At 40.5% G+C, this 15,766-nt stretch overlaps 2 protein-coding genes across 2 annotated transcripts in view; one reads left to right on the plus strand and one right to left on the minus strand.

Annotated features, from left to right (window-relative positions):
* C2orf88 (chromosome 2 open reading frame 88) overlaps positions 1-15,766 on the minus strand; it is a 64,864-nt gene that overhangs the window by 18,565 nt on the left and 30,533 nt on the right. The window contains exons 2-3 of the mRNA XM_040703221.2: positions 8,970-14,202; positions 553-4,102 (exon numbers count right to left, since the gene is read on the minus strand). The gene's annotated coding sequence lies outside the window, so the exon portion shown is untranslated. The remainder of the gene's footprint in view (positions 1-552; positions 4,103-8,969; positions 14,203-15,766) is intronic.
* Positions 8,810-15,496, plus strand: MSTN (myostatin). The gene is made up of 3 exons (NM_001001461.2): positions 8,810-9,309; positions 11,401-11,774; positions 14,049-15,496. The coding sequence occupies exons 1-3, from the start codon at positions 8,937-8,939 to the stop codon at positions 14,427-14,429; spliced, it is 1,128 nt and encodes a 375-aa protein (NP_001001461.1). The 5' UTR covers positions 8,810-8,936; the 3' UTR covers positions 14,430-15,496.

Below are 15,766 nucleotides of genomic sequence, written 5' to 3' on the forward strand. Positions count from 1 at the left end.
ATAAAGCAATATCCTGACAGGAAATCTGACCTACCTCAAATTCAGATTTAAATATAACGCTTCAGGCTCAGCCCTGTATTGGTGGAAGAGAGATAAATATTCATTTACCACTGCTCCAGTCTGGGAGAAGCAGAAAGCTACTACTCTCATGCTCAGGGAATATTAGTTTAGGAAGAGCTTCTTGCAGCAGCTCTGTGTATTAGCATTGGTTCTCAAAGAGCAACTCTACCCCCATCAACCAGCTCTAGTGGGTCAGCTTGGAAAGTTGGCTGGTTTACAGGAAACAATCCCCTCTCTGAAAATACTCATAACATAAACATTACGTGTAGTTTAGGACTTAAATCCTATGATCATTTTGGTCCATTTCAACCCAGGCCATTCTGTGATTCTATATGATCATGTTTGACTGGATGGAGAAGTTATGGAATGTGGTGGTGACTCTCCCACTAACTAAAAAGTAGATGATGCTATTACAGTGAAAAACACATTTTAATTAAATTCTCTCCAGAAAATCCAAATAAAACTGTGCTGTGCACTGGATGTTACTGGTACCATTAAGAACTCCTGTGAGTTTGTACTTGCAGCTCTTTGTGCTGTTTCACGATGGGTCTAATGCAGCTCCGAGACATTCAAAGGGCTTCTTGAAACAAAGAGCATCTTATCTGCTTGGTAGAGCTTTCCAAGGTGTTATGCAAATAACATCCTTCCCATTGTCTGATGGCTGTTTGCATTCAGTATGACTCAAAGTACAAGCTACAGAACCAGCTATCAGTTTTCCCCTTTCAGTTCCACTTCAGTAGAATGCCTGAATGCCTGCAAGAGAAGTCTAAAATTAACCTCATATAGAAATGGTCGGATAATGAGTTGTTCATTTCGCTAATGATTGACAAACCATTCTGATATGTTATTCTTTAAGTACCACATTCTGAAAGAGGAACAATAACAACAACAACAAGTTCTTCCAAAAATAATGCCTCCTGTTTATTTCCATGGAAACTACAAAAGATGCAAAGAGCACAATAACACTCTCTGGTAGAGCAAATTCTCAGCTACATAACTCTCTTTTTCAACATAGTTGCCACCAGTAGCTGTACCTTCTCAGGCTGCCACTCCGCTGCCCTCTGCTGTACAGCAAAAAAACCAGTATTGGTGGGAAGGTTCACTCCCTGCTGCCATACCACCACCACCCACCCCTACCTTCATGGGCCAGCATAATAAAACACGAGGCAGTACTTTCAGAGCAGCTCTTGTATGTTTCATACAATTCCAAATACATGTTGAAATAATTACTTTTCTTACCATTTTTGGGAGACCTTTTTCCTTTATGAAGTGCATACCAGTTGTCATGTAGCACAGTTCAAAGAAGTATTAGTAACGTTAATATTGTTCTAGCTAACAGGAAGGGATATACAGGAAAGAAATCTCTTATTAGGTCAATCAGTGAAGTGCCCACTCCACTACAAATATCCTGGTGCAAAGTCCACTGTGCATAAAACAAGCTTTGTGCACTTACCACAAAATCAGCAGCATGCAAACAACTCTATCTATTAATCTGGATATCCTAGAAGTATTATTTCTATTAACTCTTCCTGATCTACTCACAAGGAGCCCTTCTGTAAGTTATCCTGTAGAGCATGCCTATTTTGGCTAACATCATGCCAGCACATTATAACACAGAGCTCTGAAGGAACATTCACCACAGTATTTCAGATGTTACATGAATTATGTTCTGTAAGCATCCTTTCAATTATTTGCATAGTTGATGAAGAATATGAGGTGTTCTCATCATTTCCATGAGTCCAGGGCACGTGTCCATTCAGGCAATGACAGGCAGCTATTTGGTACCAAGTGTTGAGTCCTAAATTGTTGTATATACCTGCAGAATAGCTGGGGTGTTTTTCAAGTCTATGACTGAAGGTGAAAAAACCCCAAACCAGTCAATTTCTTTGTGGTCAATTCTTATTTCTCATCAGCCACTTGGCTTGTGCTGCAAATTAGGGGGCCTGATGAGAAAGAAGAGCTTGCATGTCTCAAGAAAAAAAAAAAACTTGTAAGTTTTTAAAGCAGGGACCTTCATTGTGAGAAATTGGACATGTCTGCTAAAGGAGCCAGACAGCTCCCAAGAGAAAGGCCCAGGACAGCTAATGCTCCAACCAGTGCAGACTGTTTGCCTTAAGCTGGTGCTCTTATGGGAAGCTTCATAATGGAGCTCATAAATAAGAAACATCTCTATTACATCAACAGGAAAGAGTCAACAAAGAAGAAAATATTTATCAAAGGAGAGACAGTAAAAGCTGAGGCTCTCTTCTTCCTGTGGAGTAGACAGCATTCAAAATATCCTACAAACAATGTCTTAAGACCTCTGGAGTTGTGTTAACTTTTGAAATATTTACGTTTACAAACAGCTAAACCAAAGCATTACAGATGATACCCTCAGGCTTGATCAGCCAGACCCTCCTGTAGACATTCCCGCAGCCAGGACAGAACAGTGCTGTGCATTCTGAGTGTCTGTTTCAATATGAAATGATTGCACTGCATTGCTATTGAGAGCATTACAGCACAGCTCGTGATGTTCCATTCAAAAAGAGTTCTGTGAACGCATTGCCACCACAGACGCACAGCGCTGGAGCAATGTGCCAGGCCTGCAATCACAGAAAGCTCCTGTATTTTGAACACTGGAATTTGGCACATGCGGACAAATTCGCTGTCCCAAGTTGCAGAAGAGGGAAAAGGAAGGAGGAGAAAAAGGAAGAAAGGAAAAAGAGCTCTTCAGACCCAGAGCACTGCGGGTCTCCGCGTCCCAGTGGGCGCCATCCCCGCAGGGCCCAGCAGAGGGCAGGCCGCACACAGCAAACCGCCGATTCGCAGCCTGGAAATCCCCACTTCGCTTTAGGGAGGAGGGCTGTTACCGCTGGAGATAACAAAATGAAGGTCTTTGGTGCTTCACATGCCTTGGTTGTGCAGAAGGGAAACTCTTCCCCGTGCAGCAGCGGCTCCTCGTAGGACTGGCACGTTTCCCAGCACACAGCCGCCATACTCCAAGCAGAGTGCTAACATCCCCCTGGGGGGGGCTCATGGCCTCACACCTCCCAGCCTGACAATGACAGCCCTACCACCACTTGCAGCTTCTGCAAGGATTTCATGGTTTTCCTCAACGCCCAGAGATGATGATCCCTACTTGTTAGGTGGCACTGAAGGCTGCCTTGGACAACGACTGAACAGGCACACTCATTTCACATGCCTGTGCCTGGGGTCACGTTGGTACCATCCAGTCCATTGCTCTGTAACTTAGGCCTGGTTTTCCTCAGCTATTTTAGTAAACATTGAACATTAATGTCAGGAATTTTGGGTAGAAGTATTAAGGATCCAAGGCTAAAGAGAAGAAAGCATCCTGTGACAGGGAGGGAGCCTTTAGAAGTAAGCAGATGTTTAATAGGGCCCTACTGTAGGATTTACTGTAAGACTGATACTGAAACACCATAGTGAGGGCTGCAGAATAAAAAGCTGAATACAAAACTCAGAAAAACTGGAAGCATTTACTGTAAGTGCATCCTCCCTTAAACGTTTTTAAGTAGTCCAGTGGGAATGCATTTCCCTGTCTGCTCATAAAGTTCATTTCCATTAGCATATCTGGTCAATTCTGGAGCAATGATGTGAATTAATAAGCAATGGAACATGCAGGAGAGAAAAGCATGGTGGGAACACTCTAGCCCAGCACAAACATGCAGCACTAACCCACAGTCGGGAGAAGAGGGTGAGAAGAGGAAGCTGCTGGTCACCAGCTGAAGGAGACCCAGTGTTATTTCCCTCAACTACTAAATTCAGCAGCAGCTCCTGGGCAAGCTGAGAGGTCCAAAGGCATGCATTGCTGCAGCACCAGTTTCCCACCCATTTTATGTGCTTCGTCCATTTCATCCGTTGCATCATCACACACTTACATACCACTGCTGGTGAGGAAGTCCTGAGCAGGTAGTCCAAGTGAGGAAATCATCCACCAGGCAGAGTGAAGCTTTGCCCTGGTACTTAAAACGCAGATGCAGACCCAAGTATGCCTTGAGAGGAGACTCTGCAACATCCCAGATCCACAAACATCTTTTTTCCCCTGGGAAAACAAAGGGAGAGCAGGAATTGAGGAGTTGCAGCAGATCCCATTCAGATGCCAGCACACCATGGCATCTGTTATCCAGCACCGTGCTCTTCTCTTGCGTGAATCCTGCTCTCTATTACCTGGAACTCAAAACTGGTGAAAAAAAGATGAACTTGGTACTTTCTGTTTTATAAGTCAAAGCAATTAAATATCCATACCATCAGGTAGCTAATGAAGCACAATGTGTAGAAGGTTATACATGACCACTTCTATAGGAAAATACATGGAGAAGGACAAACTGACCCAGGGCTTTTGTTACAAACCAAGATTTCTTACCAGCTACAGATTTCATATTTTATTTAACAGTAATAAGTTCAATTAAAAATGTGGTTATTTATGCCTTAGAGTAGCTGCAGCTTTAATTTGCATAAAGCAGTTTTGGCGATGTTTTCATAGCTTTTTTGTTATTGTGATATTTCTGTTTCGTTACACATGACCTTAAATATACTATCCCTTATACATACTATCAAGTTCAATAAAATACACTTTTTGGCAGTTCAGGTGTCTGAGAGAAAGTGCCTGGTGAGCTAAGATAGCTGGGCTCATACCTCATACTTAAGCACTTAAAATACCCCAACACCATTGCATTTCACTGTATGTCTAATCTTTTCTATTTAGTAGTAACTGTTCTAACCCAAATTATTTCATAACCATTATGCCCAGCTGTAATAGCAAAACAAGTGAGAGATCAATCCAGTAAAAAAAAAATATTTTAAATGCTTTTTCTCTCCTTTTGGGATATCGTATTCTGGAAGCAGGAGGTTGGACTCCACAGTCTCTAGAGGTCCCTTCCAGCCCCTGCGATTCTGTGATTCTAAGAAGTGACATAAGGTGACTGAATGGTTATCTTACCAGATGTCCAGGAGCTTCCTTGTAATATTTGTCTCAAATTAGTCATAGAATCCAACTGGTTCTGAAGTAGGACAAAAATCATTGTGAGCAACAAGTGCGTGTTTACAGGGTATTCAATAACATCTGAGGTTTTTTTTTTTTAACCAAGCTCTACTTTTTGCAGTAAGACAATTATGGGAACAACTTCATTTAATTTAAATAACAGGAAAAAGATGAGTGAATTTCTGGTCTTCTCGTCTGTAAGGAAGAATTTGACAATCTAGCCTACAGCAGAACAAAGATGCCCGATTTCTGGCATGGTTATAACCCACGTCCTAACTCCCCTGTGATGAGCTCCTTCGTACTCTTCTAACTCTTTCTCAGAAACGGTCTGGTTCCCCTTCACAGCCATTTGGTCCACCCCCGTAACAGGCTCCAAATCCCATCCTGTTCTATCTATCTTTTCTCAGTTGCTGGCCAGGCAAAGGATGACACAGTGTAGATGGTCCAGAGCTATCAGTGCGCTGACTAATGACTAAGCACATGCTGATTGGCTAATTAAAGGTGCCAAAAAAGATGGGTAATGGTTGGGCTTTGCTTGTCTTCTCCTCAGGGAGGGCTTTAGTAATCTCCTTTTCCTCTGCACAGTCACTGTTTTCCCATAAAACTCACAGTAACACAGCGTCTTCAAAACCTCTGTATCCCTCATTTTGGGGTTTGGTTATTTTTTCCCCTATTTTCTTTAGGTTTTCCACCAGTAGTTTTCATACTTGTTGGAAAGCAGGAAGCCAAAGGGCAGCTGACAGTTAGACAGATGTGTGCCTTTTCTCTTCTGAAAGAGACACATTATGTTGCTTGATTTTGGGGGCCTGAGTCATGATCTTTGAATAGCCAGGGTTGGGAATACTGTTAGCTATTGGCAGGCACAGCGGGTAGAATGACACAAATCCCAAAGATAATATTAAAATGCCATAAAGTTCAGCAAGATGTGCATTTCATTTTTAACTCTTCGGTTTTGCTGATGGTTATTTTTAAGTCATTTTTGTAAAATAATTTTTAGAGGAACATACTTCTATCTGGTTACTTACTTCTCACTTATTACTTCCTTTTGTTACCTACTTCTGTAGCCAGCATTATCTTTAAATACCACTACAAAAGTCAGAAAGCAAAACCATTCCTATATGGCACTGTTAAAGAAATTGAGCGCTTCAATGTCTTCTGATCAAATGCTATGCCTTAAGCAATCACCAAATTCTTGCAGTCTCATAGAAAAGAAACAGCAACAAAATATAAAGACAAGGTTACTCTACCAACAACCTACAGGTATTCAGAGAATGTGCATCACCGCAGTGGCCGAGAGAAAGTTCTGCTATTGCTCAGAGCTCAGTGGCATTTTCAGACATGAAAAATAAAGGATTTTGGTCCTGCATTCATAAACAAATGCCTTATTGAGGGGAAAAGTGCGGCCTTTTTTTCCCCCCGAAATCATTACACAAGATTGGCAGAAAATCATGCATTAGTTCACAACAAGCCACAGTCAGTGGAAGACCTGGAAGGAGAAGGAGGCGGCCAGGTACTGCACCAGGCAATCTGCTGCAGAGCACAAAGAAGAGATGGTGATAGGGGCATTTCTCAGCAGCCACTTCTCTTGTTCCTTTCTCCAACATGAGTGGCTCCCAGCCAGTCTGCCAGAGCATTTAATGATGCTGATTTTAATGACTGCGTCAGTGTTCCTACCTGTTTATTGATGGATCATCATTCCCTTTGGAACTGTATCTAGTGTGAAACTTGGCACTATTATCCAGGTTTCCACTCAGGGGTAGATTTCCTTTTATATTCAGCTCTTTAGTCATTCTGATTAATATAAAATAGCTTCATTATGACATTCATTGTTATAACATTAAAAAGAACTGCCCAAAACAAAGAACCAACCAAATCTTTGTAACTAGTCTGAAACTGGGTTAGTGATTTTCAAGATTCTTTACGTGAATCATCCTATCCACCGTTCATAAAGATGTTTTTCTTTCCAGCACCTGTAGCGTAGTGGCCTCTTAAAAGTACAAGATACTAAGAGTCTGCTTAAAACAGTATGCTATGAACATAGCATTGCAAACTCAGATCTCTCCTAACCTGTAGTTCCAGTGAACCATACCACATATTGAGAGCACTTACAAGAACACCTTGTATGAAAAGAAATGCTCAGGATATAAGCAGTCAAAATGCTTGCTTTACATGTGGATTTGGCTCAAATGAGAACATCAAGGTTAGACAACCAAGCCACAGCCTGGAACACACGAGCACAATATATTTATTGCTTACATCAACTTTACACCATGGAAGGACAATCAATTTCAATCAAATACTCAAGATTTATGTTACTGGTCATGAGCTGAATATCAGGCTCAGTTCTGTGACATGTAGTCAATACCTGTGCCCTGGAAAGGCAATACAAAATAACACAAATGACCAGGCAGAAAAAGAGCTCTTAGATTGTTCAGATCCACATCTTCCTGTGCAGTAACATTCTTCCTATATGAACACATGCAAACAAATCCCTGTGTGTGCCACACCTTCAGGTGTGTTCATAATGGAAAAGAAACAAAGGAAAAAAAAAAAGAGATCAGTGATAAACTGACATCATGGTCCCAACTTCGATAGGCAAACTGCAGTATTTTGCATGTAATTCTAGGATTTGTGTTTGTTCTAACATACAGACCCCCCCCCCCAACTCTCCAAGTGAAAATAAATTCAATTTTTTTTTTTTTTTTTGCTAGCAGCATGCCCAATGTCATCTATATTAATGTAAGATTTTTATAAGCCATGACCTGTAATTACACAATCCTGTCTAGGAGCATCTCATGCAGAAAGCATACTAAAACCATAGTTTTAAAAATCTAAGTGGGATAATACAGAGCCTACAGATGCTTGAGTAGAAGCAAAACACACTATTACTTCAGTTAGCATAATACAGAGGTATCCTGAACTGAAATAAATTAGGATATGAAAAAGATTTACTGACAGAAGGGATTTAAATGGTTTATGTCTTTTACAACTTTCAGTAATAATGGAAAAAGCAAGCTGGACTATTTCTGTGTAATATTAGAGTTAAGTAGCTCATGATATTCCTTAAAAATACCTCTCCTACTAAAAGTCTCTCAGTATCTAATTTGCTGCCCAGGATTTTGCTGACTAGGCAAACTTGCTTTACTTAATAAGCGTCCACACTTCAGTAATGAATTTTGATACTAGAGGGTCCAATAGTTAGCACTTATAGTCACACGTGTACAAAATGTTTATTCCTGCTCACCTAGTACCTATCAGGAAAACCTATCATGATTTTCTGAAATCTGAGCTGCTTAATGCACGTGAACTGTTGAACAGCATGGATTCCTCGTGTTTGCAATGTATTTATTATGTATTTTTTTCCCCTCCTCCTAACAGAAATCCCTCAGAATTTTCCTTGAGGTAGTACAAACTTTCAGCCACAATAGTGATAGAATCCTAAAGGAACCCTAAAAGAGAGCTCTGCCTCAATTCATAGTCCAACTATGCGTTCAGTGTATATTTAAGAATGATAGTGCTGTCTTCCAGCACTGCTGCCCATAGTACTTGGAAATATATCCTTTCAGTATGTGAAGACGTATCCTCTACGAAGCCACCAGATAAATCAGTTCACCCTTGGCTGTAACCAAATGCTGTCTAGTGACTTGTGATCGACAGGGCTTTAACCTCTGACAGCTAGATTCATTGTTGGGACAACAACCAATCGTCGGTTTTGACGACATGAGCCTAATCAAAGTTGGAGTATAAAAGCCCCCTTGGCATATATAAGGCACACCAGTGTGGCAAGCCGTCTCTCAGATTGCATTTGCTGTCACGGATCTGTTTAGAACTGAAAGAAAAGGGGAAAGGGAGAGGGGGGGGAAAAAAGGCAAAAAGCTGCAGTGACTGTAAGATCATGCAAAAGCTAGCAGTCTATGTTTATATTTACCTGTTCATGCAGATCGCGGTTGATCCAGTGGCTCTGGATGGCAGTAGTCAGCCCACAGAGAACGCTGAAAAAGACGGACTGTGCAATGCTTGTACGTGGAGACAGAATACAAAATCCTCCAGAATAGAAGCCATAAAAATTCAAATCCTCAGCAAACTGCGGCTGGAACAAGCACCTAACATTAGCAGGGACGTTATTAAACAGCTTTTACCCAAAGCTCCTCCACTGCAGGAACTGATTGATCAGTATGATGTCCAGAGGGACGACAGTAGCGATGGCTCTTTGGAAGACGATGACTATCATGCCACAACCGAGACGATTATCACAATGCCTACGGAGTGTAAGTAACAACCCTGCTGCTTTCGTCTCGCACCGCTCCTCTGAGAGTTGTCTCTGTGCTGTAGAGCCTCACAACTCCTTCTCAGGCTCTCCCAACAGGCTGCTGGCTGGAGTCTGCCGGAGGGAGGGAGGAGAGTGTATTTCTAAAGGATTTGAGTCAGGTTCAAATGACCGTGCTGCAAGCCTTTGTTTTACTGTTCATTTGTTCGGCTCCTTGTAACGTGTGTGCCCTGTAGCACACTTAAGATTTGCCAATTGCTTTAGAAAGCAAAAGGAGATCCGCAGTTCAGTTGGCTCTGTTATTTGCGGCATTCAGGGCATTCCCTATTGCAGATAGAAATGCAAGTGCAGCTAATAAGATAACTGTGTTTTTCTGCATGACATTCCACCTGCTGATGTGCTTAAGAGCAATAGAAACGAGTAGAAATACAGCTTAGAGCAGGGACCCGCTAAACTACAGCGTGTTACAGCAAGTGTAAGCATAGAGTTAAATCCTTGCTTCTCTGCTGATCCCATGAGCCAGCACCACCCACCTCTAAGTTAAAACTATGTATTTAAAGCAGATCTACGTGTAACAGATTTAAATGCTAAAGTGTCCACATTATAGCAATCAGCTCCAGTAGTCGTGCCAAGGAAGAATGAAGGCATTTACTGAATGAGCAGATTCTAAGTTATCTTCTTAGTGCTAAACATCTGCTACGGCTCCTATCAAGTATCTTTTGCACAGCTAATACTATAGTATCTCATGTTCTTCATCAGCTAAAGTATTTGGCTCTGGCAGCTGTTTTTTTAAATAACACTTAAGAATATGATGTCGAAAAGGAAAAAGATGTCAGGACATATAAGGCAGGTTAGCAGTTACAGATATTACAATACATGTGCTAGAATAATATCAGCTCCTGCAGCCAGCTAAAATGGACAAAAAAATTAACTTTACCTTTAACCTTTTTTAACCTCAATAAGATGCATACTTAATGGCAATACATTATTGCAGCCTTATCACAAACTGTCAGCAGTTCTATTCCAGCCTATTGTGCCCAAGATTTCAAAACTACTTTAATTAAATCTCCATATAATCACAACGACTGGAGAAAAGTCATTACGCTTTATTGCTCTATTTCCTTCTTTTTATAAAAAGCCTTTGAATTACTATAAATATGCTGAAGAGGCAGTTATCTTAAGTGATCTGATTTATGAGTGTCAAAGATCTGTACCATTTAAGATGGGTATTATCTGTTTTATCCTGGCATGGAGATAGACTATCATGACTAGGTAGGACAGCTGCATTATAGGCTACAGGAAAGAGGAATGCAGCACTGCACGTGACTTTGCTATAACCATGTTGAAATGAAAACAAATCTTCAGATAAGCAGTTTTAATTTTCTTTCCTCTCAGAAAAGAAAATAAAGCCTTTAAAGGTAGTTTCACATAGCTGCCTCTATTTGCACCATACACAGCACCCTGAGGTTATTTAGTAACCTAGAAATTCCTAGAGGTGACAGAAACGTTGAGTCAGCTCACACTGAATTGCTGTTGCTTTGTGAAGGTCCTCAGATGAACAGCAGAAGTGAGCTTGCAGCAGTCACTGTCAAGCAGCATTGGCTGTGCCCTACCCTCTGACAAACTTTGTCAGAGAAAGAGACTTTTTTGCAGCTGCATGGGTTAGCCCACAGTGCTGGTGTGACAGGCAGATCCTTGAGGAGCACAGGGGTCCCACTGCAGTGCTTTTCTTCTCTTGCTTATCATTCCTGAATTTCTGCCTGTACACATCGCTCACTCCGCATAGCCTACAGAGCGCAAGGGATCAGCTACAGTTACTTAGAAAATGGTTAGCCAAACTTTCTTTTAGCCTGCTTACAAAACAACCATCAGTTCCTTGTCACAGAATGTTACTTGTAGGTGACAGCATAATGATTAGATTTGCTGTAGAATGTAGAGTACAGAAATTGAATGATATTGCATCCACTCTGTTACCAATACAGTTTATGTAATATTGTAAGACATCCTACATGATCTGGAAAAAAATTGGGTTATATATGCATATTTCTTTTTGTTCCCTGTTCAGTAATTTGTTCTTTCCATTCATTTATAGCTGATTTTCTTGTACAAATGGAGGGAAAACCAAAATGTTGCTTCTTTAAGTTTAGCTCTAAAATACAATATAACAAAGTAGTAAAGGCACAATTATGGATATACTTGAGGCAAGTCCAAAAACCTACAACGGTGTTTGTGCAGATCCTGAGACTCATTAAGCCCATGAAAGACGGTACAAGATATACTGGAATTCGATCTTTGAAACTTGACATGAACCCAGGCACTGGTATCTGGCAGAGTATTGATGTGAAGACAGTGCTGCAAAATTGGCTCAAACAGCCTGAATCCAATTTAGGCATCGAAATAAAAGCTTTTGATGAGACTGGACGAGATCTTGCTGTCACATTCCCAGGACCGGGTGAAGATGGATTGGTAAGTTCATTAGAAAAATCTCATTTAAATATCTTAGTGTTTTTATTGGAAAGGGATTATGTTTAAAGGATAAAAATGGAAATATTGCTTCGAGAATGGCAGATGAAGGTTCCATATACCCAGTTCTTTCACTCTTGGTTCTCAAATATTGAGAAAATCACTTCGCATTCCTGTGCCTCCATTTTTCTGTTTGAAAAATTAAGATGACCTCAGGCTCATGTTGTGAGGCACTGATTGGAAAATGTTTTGGTACTTATCAATGGATGGTACTATTGAAGTTACACCATTTCCAAACTTGAGAGCAAATACTGCTTAGCGCAAAGATACTTTGCATAAAGAAAATAGAAGCAATTCAACTCTTCCTCTGATAAGAAATTTGCTTTAGATAGCGTTGAAAGGATTTTTCATTCAACACAAGAAAATTTCTCCCTATTCTGCATGCATTTTCCATTACTGACAATGAAAATTGTTTATGTTTATGAATCCTAAATTGTCCACCTTTTAATAAGTGACAGAACGAATAGTTCCTCCTACTAGAAATGTTTGAATACATAAATTTTGCTTGATACAATAAATGCATCATAGTGATAAAGAGCATAAAATAACTTGTCGTTTCCTTCTGTAAGATGAACATAACAAATCCAAACTGTACCAGCTGAACTGCAGCATTTCCCTTCTTGCTTCCCCCAATTGCTAATCATCTACAACCACAGCTGAACTTACTGAAACAGCTCAAACAACCAAGAAATTTCTGCTTTTAAATAAAGCACTAAGATCATAATTTTGCTTTTACTGCTACACAATTGATCATTCTGTTTAAGTAGCTATGAGATATTTAACTTCATAGCAGTGAAGTGCAGTGAAAAGAATCAAGAGGAAAAGCACATCTTAGTTGTAGATCCACCACAGATTTGAGTCTTCAATAGTTGGAAGAGGCCACTGAGATATCAATACTGGCCACACCACCTCCACCCATTCAAATATCCAACACGGTGTTCTCACACATGTGGACAAGCTAAGGTTTTTCTGGAATTATCACCATCTGTAATAACAAACTGAATGAAGAGCAATGCAGAGTCAGATGCTCTGCAGACCATGTGAGAGAAAATGTATCTTCACATTCCTTCAGCTCCTCTCCATCCACTACATAGTGGGATGCTCCTCTCCATCAAGCCTCTCTCCATATTGCTTACTTTTGGAAGGAGCTTTTCCAGTGGCTGGACAATGTGCAGCCCTGAAGGTGCGTCTTGAAAGGAAGCAACCTGAGTAGTGGGTAGCTGGACTGTTATTTACTGCTGAGGCAACAGCTTGGTCAGTGCCAAACAGGAACACTGTGCTGACATTGACATGGAGCAGAAGGAAAATTTGGGAAGTTATTCAATCTTGTGATTACAAAGGTTACCATTTCTTCCTATTCTCAATTAAGGTCTGTGCAAAGACACCGTCAGAAGGAAGCATGTGGCTCAGAGATCTGCCCAATCTACTATTCTGGCCACAAGGCTCTCTCAGCAGTCCACATATCAGCTGTCCCTTCAAAGTCAGTGCAGCGAATCCAGCCATCTGTGCAAGTAGGAGCTGTGAAGTGGAAGTAACCTGCACTGGCAGGTGAAACATTCATTTCTACCACCACTCCACCAAACTCTAATTAGAGAGATTCCCTGTCCTCCTTGGTCTGGAGGAGAAGCCTTCCCTGATACCCAGAAAATCCTAGTAAAATACCTTTTGAATAGTGGGAATTTCAGACAGACTCACAAAAGGGAATCCGACACTGCTTGGATCCTGCCCTTTCAATGTGGTTTTTTTGTTGTTGTTGTTAATTTCTGTTTGAGTTCTTTCCTTCTCTATAGAAGAACTCCCAAAAGGAAAAACAAAAACCTCTTACTGTAGTATCAAGGAAAACAACAGCTAACGTAGAAACCAGGGATCCTCATGACTTCTGAAACTTTCTCTTAGCAGTTAATAAAAAATGATGCTAGCACTGAGACAGTGATGATTTCAGGAAGAGATACTCAGAAATTAACACTCTGTGGAGAAGCAGCAGGGAAATGCTGGTCTTCGGAATGAAGAGAAATAATCCCTGAGCAGGGAGCAAACGTAGCAGACTTGGATGAGGAATAAGTTCCCAGAAGGGTAGAAAGTTCAGAAATGCTTGCAAATGTTTTTTGAGAATACTAATTTGATATGTTTGTGTCAGAGACATCTATCTGCATGTTTTCCTCAAATTACATACGCCTACCTTGTTAATACTTCCGATTCCTTTTCCTCTTCTCTCAGAACCCATTTTTAGAGGTCAGAGTTACAGACACACCGAAACGGTCCCGCAGAGATTTTGGCCTTGACTGTGATGAGCACTCAACGGAATCCCGATGTTGTCGCTACCCGCTGACAGTGGATTTCGAAGCTTTTGGATGGGACTGGATTATAGCACCTAAAAGATACAAAGCCAATTACTGCTCCGGAGAATGCGAATTTGTGTTTCTACAGAAATACCCGCACACTCACCTGGTACACCAAGCAAATCCCAGAGGCTCAGCAGGCCCTTGCTGCACACCCACCAAGATGTCCCCTATAAACATGCTGTATTTCAATGGAAAAGAACAAATAATATATGGAAAGATACCAGCCATGGTTGTAGATCGTTGCGGGTGCTCATGAGGCTGTCGTGAGATCCACCATTCGATAAATTGTGGAAGCCACCAAAAAAAAAAGCTATATCCCCTCATCCATCTTTGAAACTGTGAAATTACGTACGCTAGGCATTGCCAACATCCATATACTGTACAACTGTACAGACCACATATATCACAACATGAGCTGCAGAATGTGAACTTAAAGACAGTAGAGTTACCTAAGGGCTGGCTTTGAAACAACGGACAAAGAAGCTACAATCAAAATCACCGGATTTAACAAATGGGTTTCTTACACTGTGAGGGAATCAATATTCAGTCATTCAGACACAAATTTATATGCAGTTTTCAACATATGTTGGTAATCAAAAGTAAGCTCCTTCTCCTCTGAGGACAGAAGGAGCGGGCTATTAAATCAACTTCTTCACAGCTACACTTAATATTGTATTTACAGCAAAATATATACTGGTAACGTATACACCACTACACATTACCACCAGAATCATCCTTGAACACTTGAATATATAGTGCAGAGTTATGATAAGATGAAATTCCACGTAAATGGACAAATCCTGAAGTTAGGGATGGTATAGTGTATTTAGCGTGTTTCCATTCCTTTTTTTCGTTAGTATGTTAGTAATCAATGGCAATGGTGCTACGTAAGCAGGCTGAGTAAATAGAAAGATAGTTATCTAAGTGAAAGAATTTAGAGTAATAATGAATTTGCCCTATCCTCAGGTACACTATTCAACATTCACAAGAAAAGGATTTTTTTTAAACAAAAGGTGAATAGTTTTCTAAACGTAGTAAAACAAAAGGCAGCACGGAAGTCTGATGTTCAAACCATAATCCCATATCGTAATCTGCCTTTGCAACGTTACCGTTTGCACTATGATAAGCCAATGCAAATAGTTGGTTGCTACAGAAATTGTTAAAAAACCACTTTGATATAACTGACTTGTGTAATATGTATGCATCAATATTTTGTAAATAAATGTTTATTTTTTAATCTGTTCGTATACATTCATTACAAAAAAAGAGTAATGTTAACCTGTACTTTAGTTTAATAAACAAAACCCAGTATTCTCTTCATAACATAATTTCCTGGTTTTTAACAGTAATATGAAAGAACAGTGCAACAGAGTAAACCACAGGTAGAGAATTATACCACATTTTGTATGTTTGGTTTTTTTTTTTTTAACATTGGCATGAGCCACCTGTGGATAAATGGCAGGTGTCGACACGTTTATAAGATTTCTCTAGGTTACTGTTTCACTGGTCATTTTGATCCACACCACATTCTCCATACATCGAATGTTACTACTGTAAGTAATAACACCACAGAAGACTGCTGCTAAATGCTTT

The sequence above is a fragment of the Gallus gallus genome, chromosome 7 (genome assembly GCF_016699485.2).
Source record: "Gallus gallus isolate bGalGal1 chromosome 7, bGalGal1.mat.broiler.GRCg7b, whole genome shotgun sequence".
NCBI lineage: Eukaryota > Metazoa > Chordata > Aves > Galliformes > Phasianidae > Gallus > Gallus gallus.

Excerpts from the sequence above, each read along its gene's own strand:
- MSTN (NM_001001461.2), top strand. The coding sequence starts at position 8,937 with ATGCAAAAGCTAGCAGTCTATGTTTATATTTACCTGTTCATGCAGATC. Across the intron at positions 9,310-11,400 it reads TATCACAATGCCTACGGAGT|CTGATTTTCTTGTACAAATG; the intron begins GTAAGTAACAAC and ends ATTCATTTATAG. Across the intron at positions 11,775-14,048 it reads GACCGGGTGAAGATGGATTG|AACCCATTTTTAGAGGTCAG; the intron begins GTAAGTTCATTA and ends CTCTTCTCTCAG.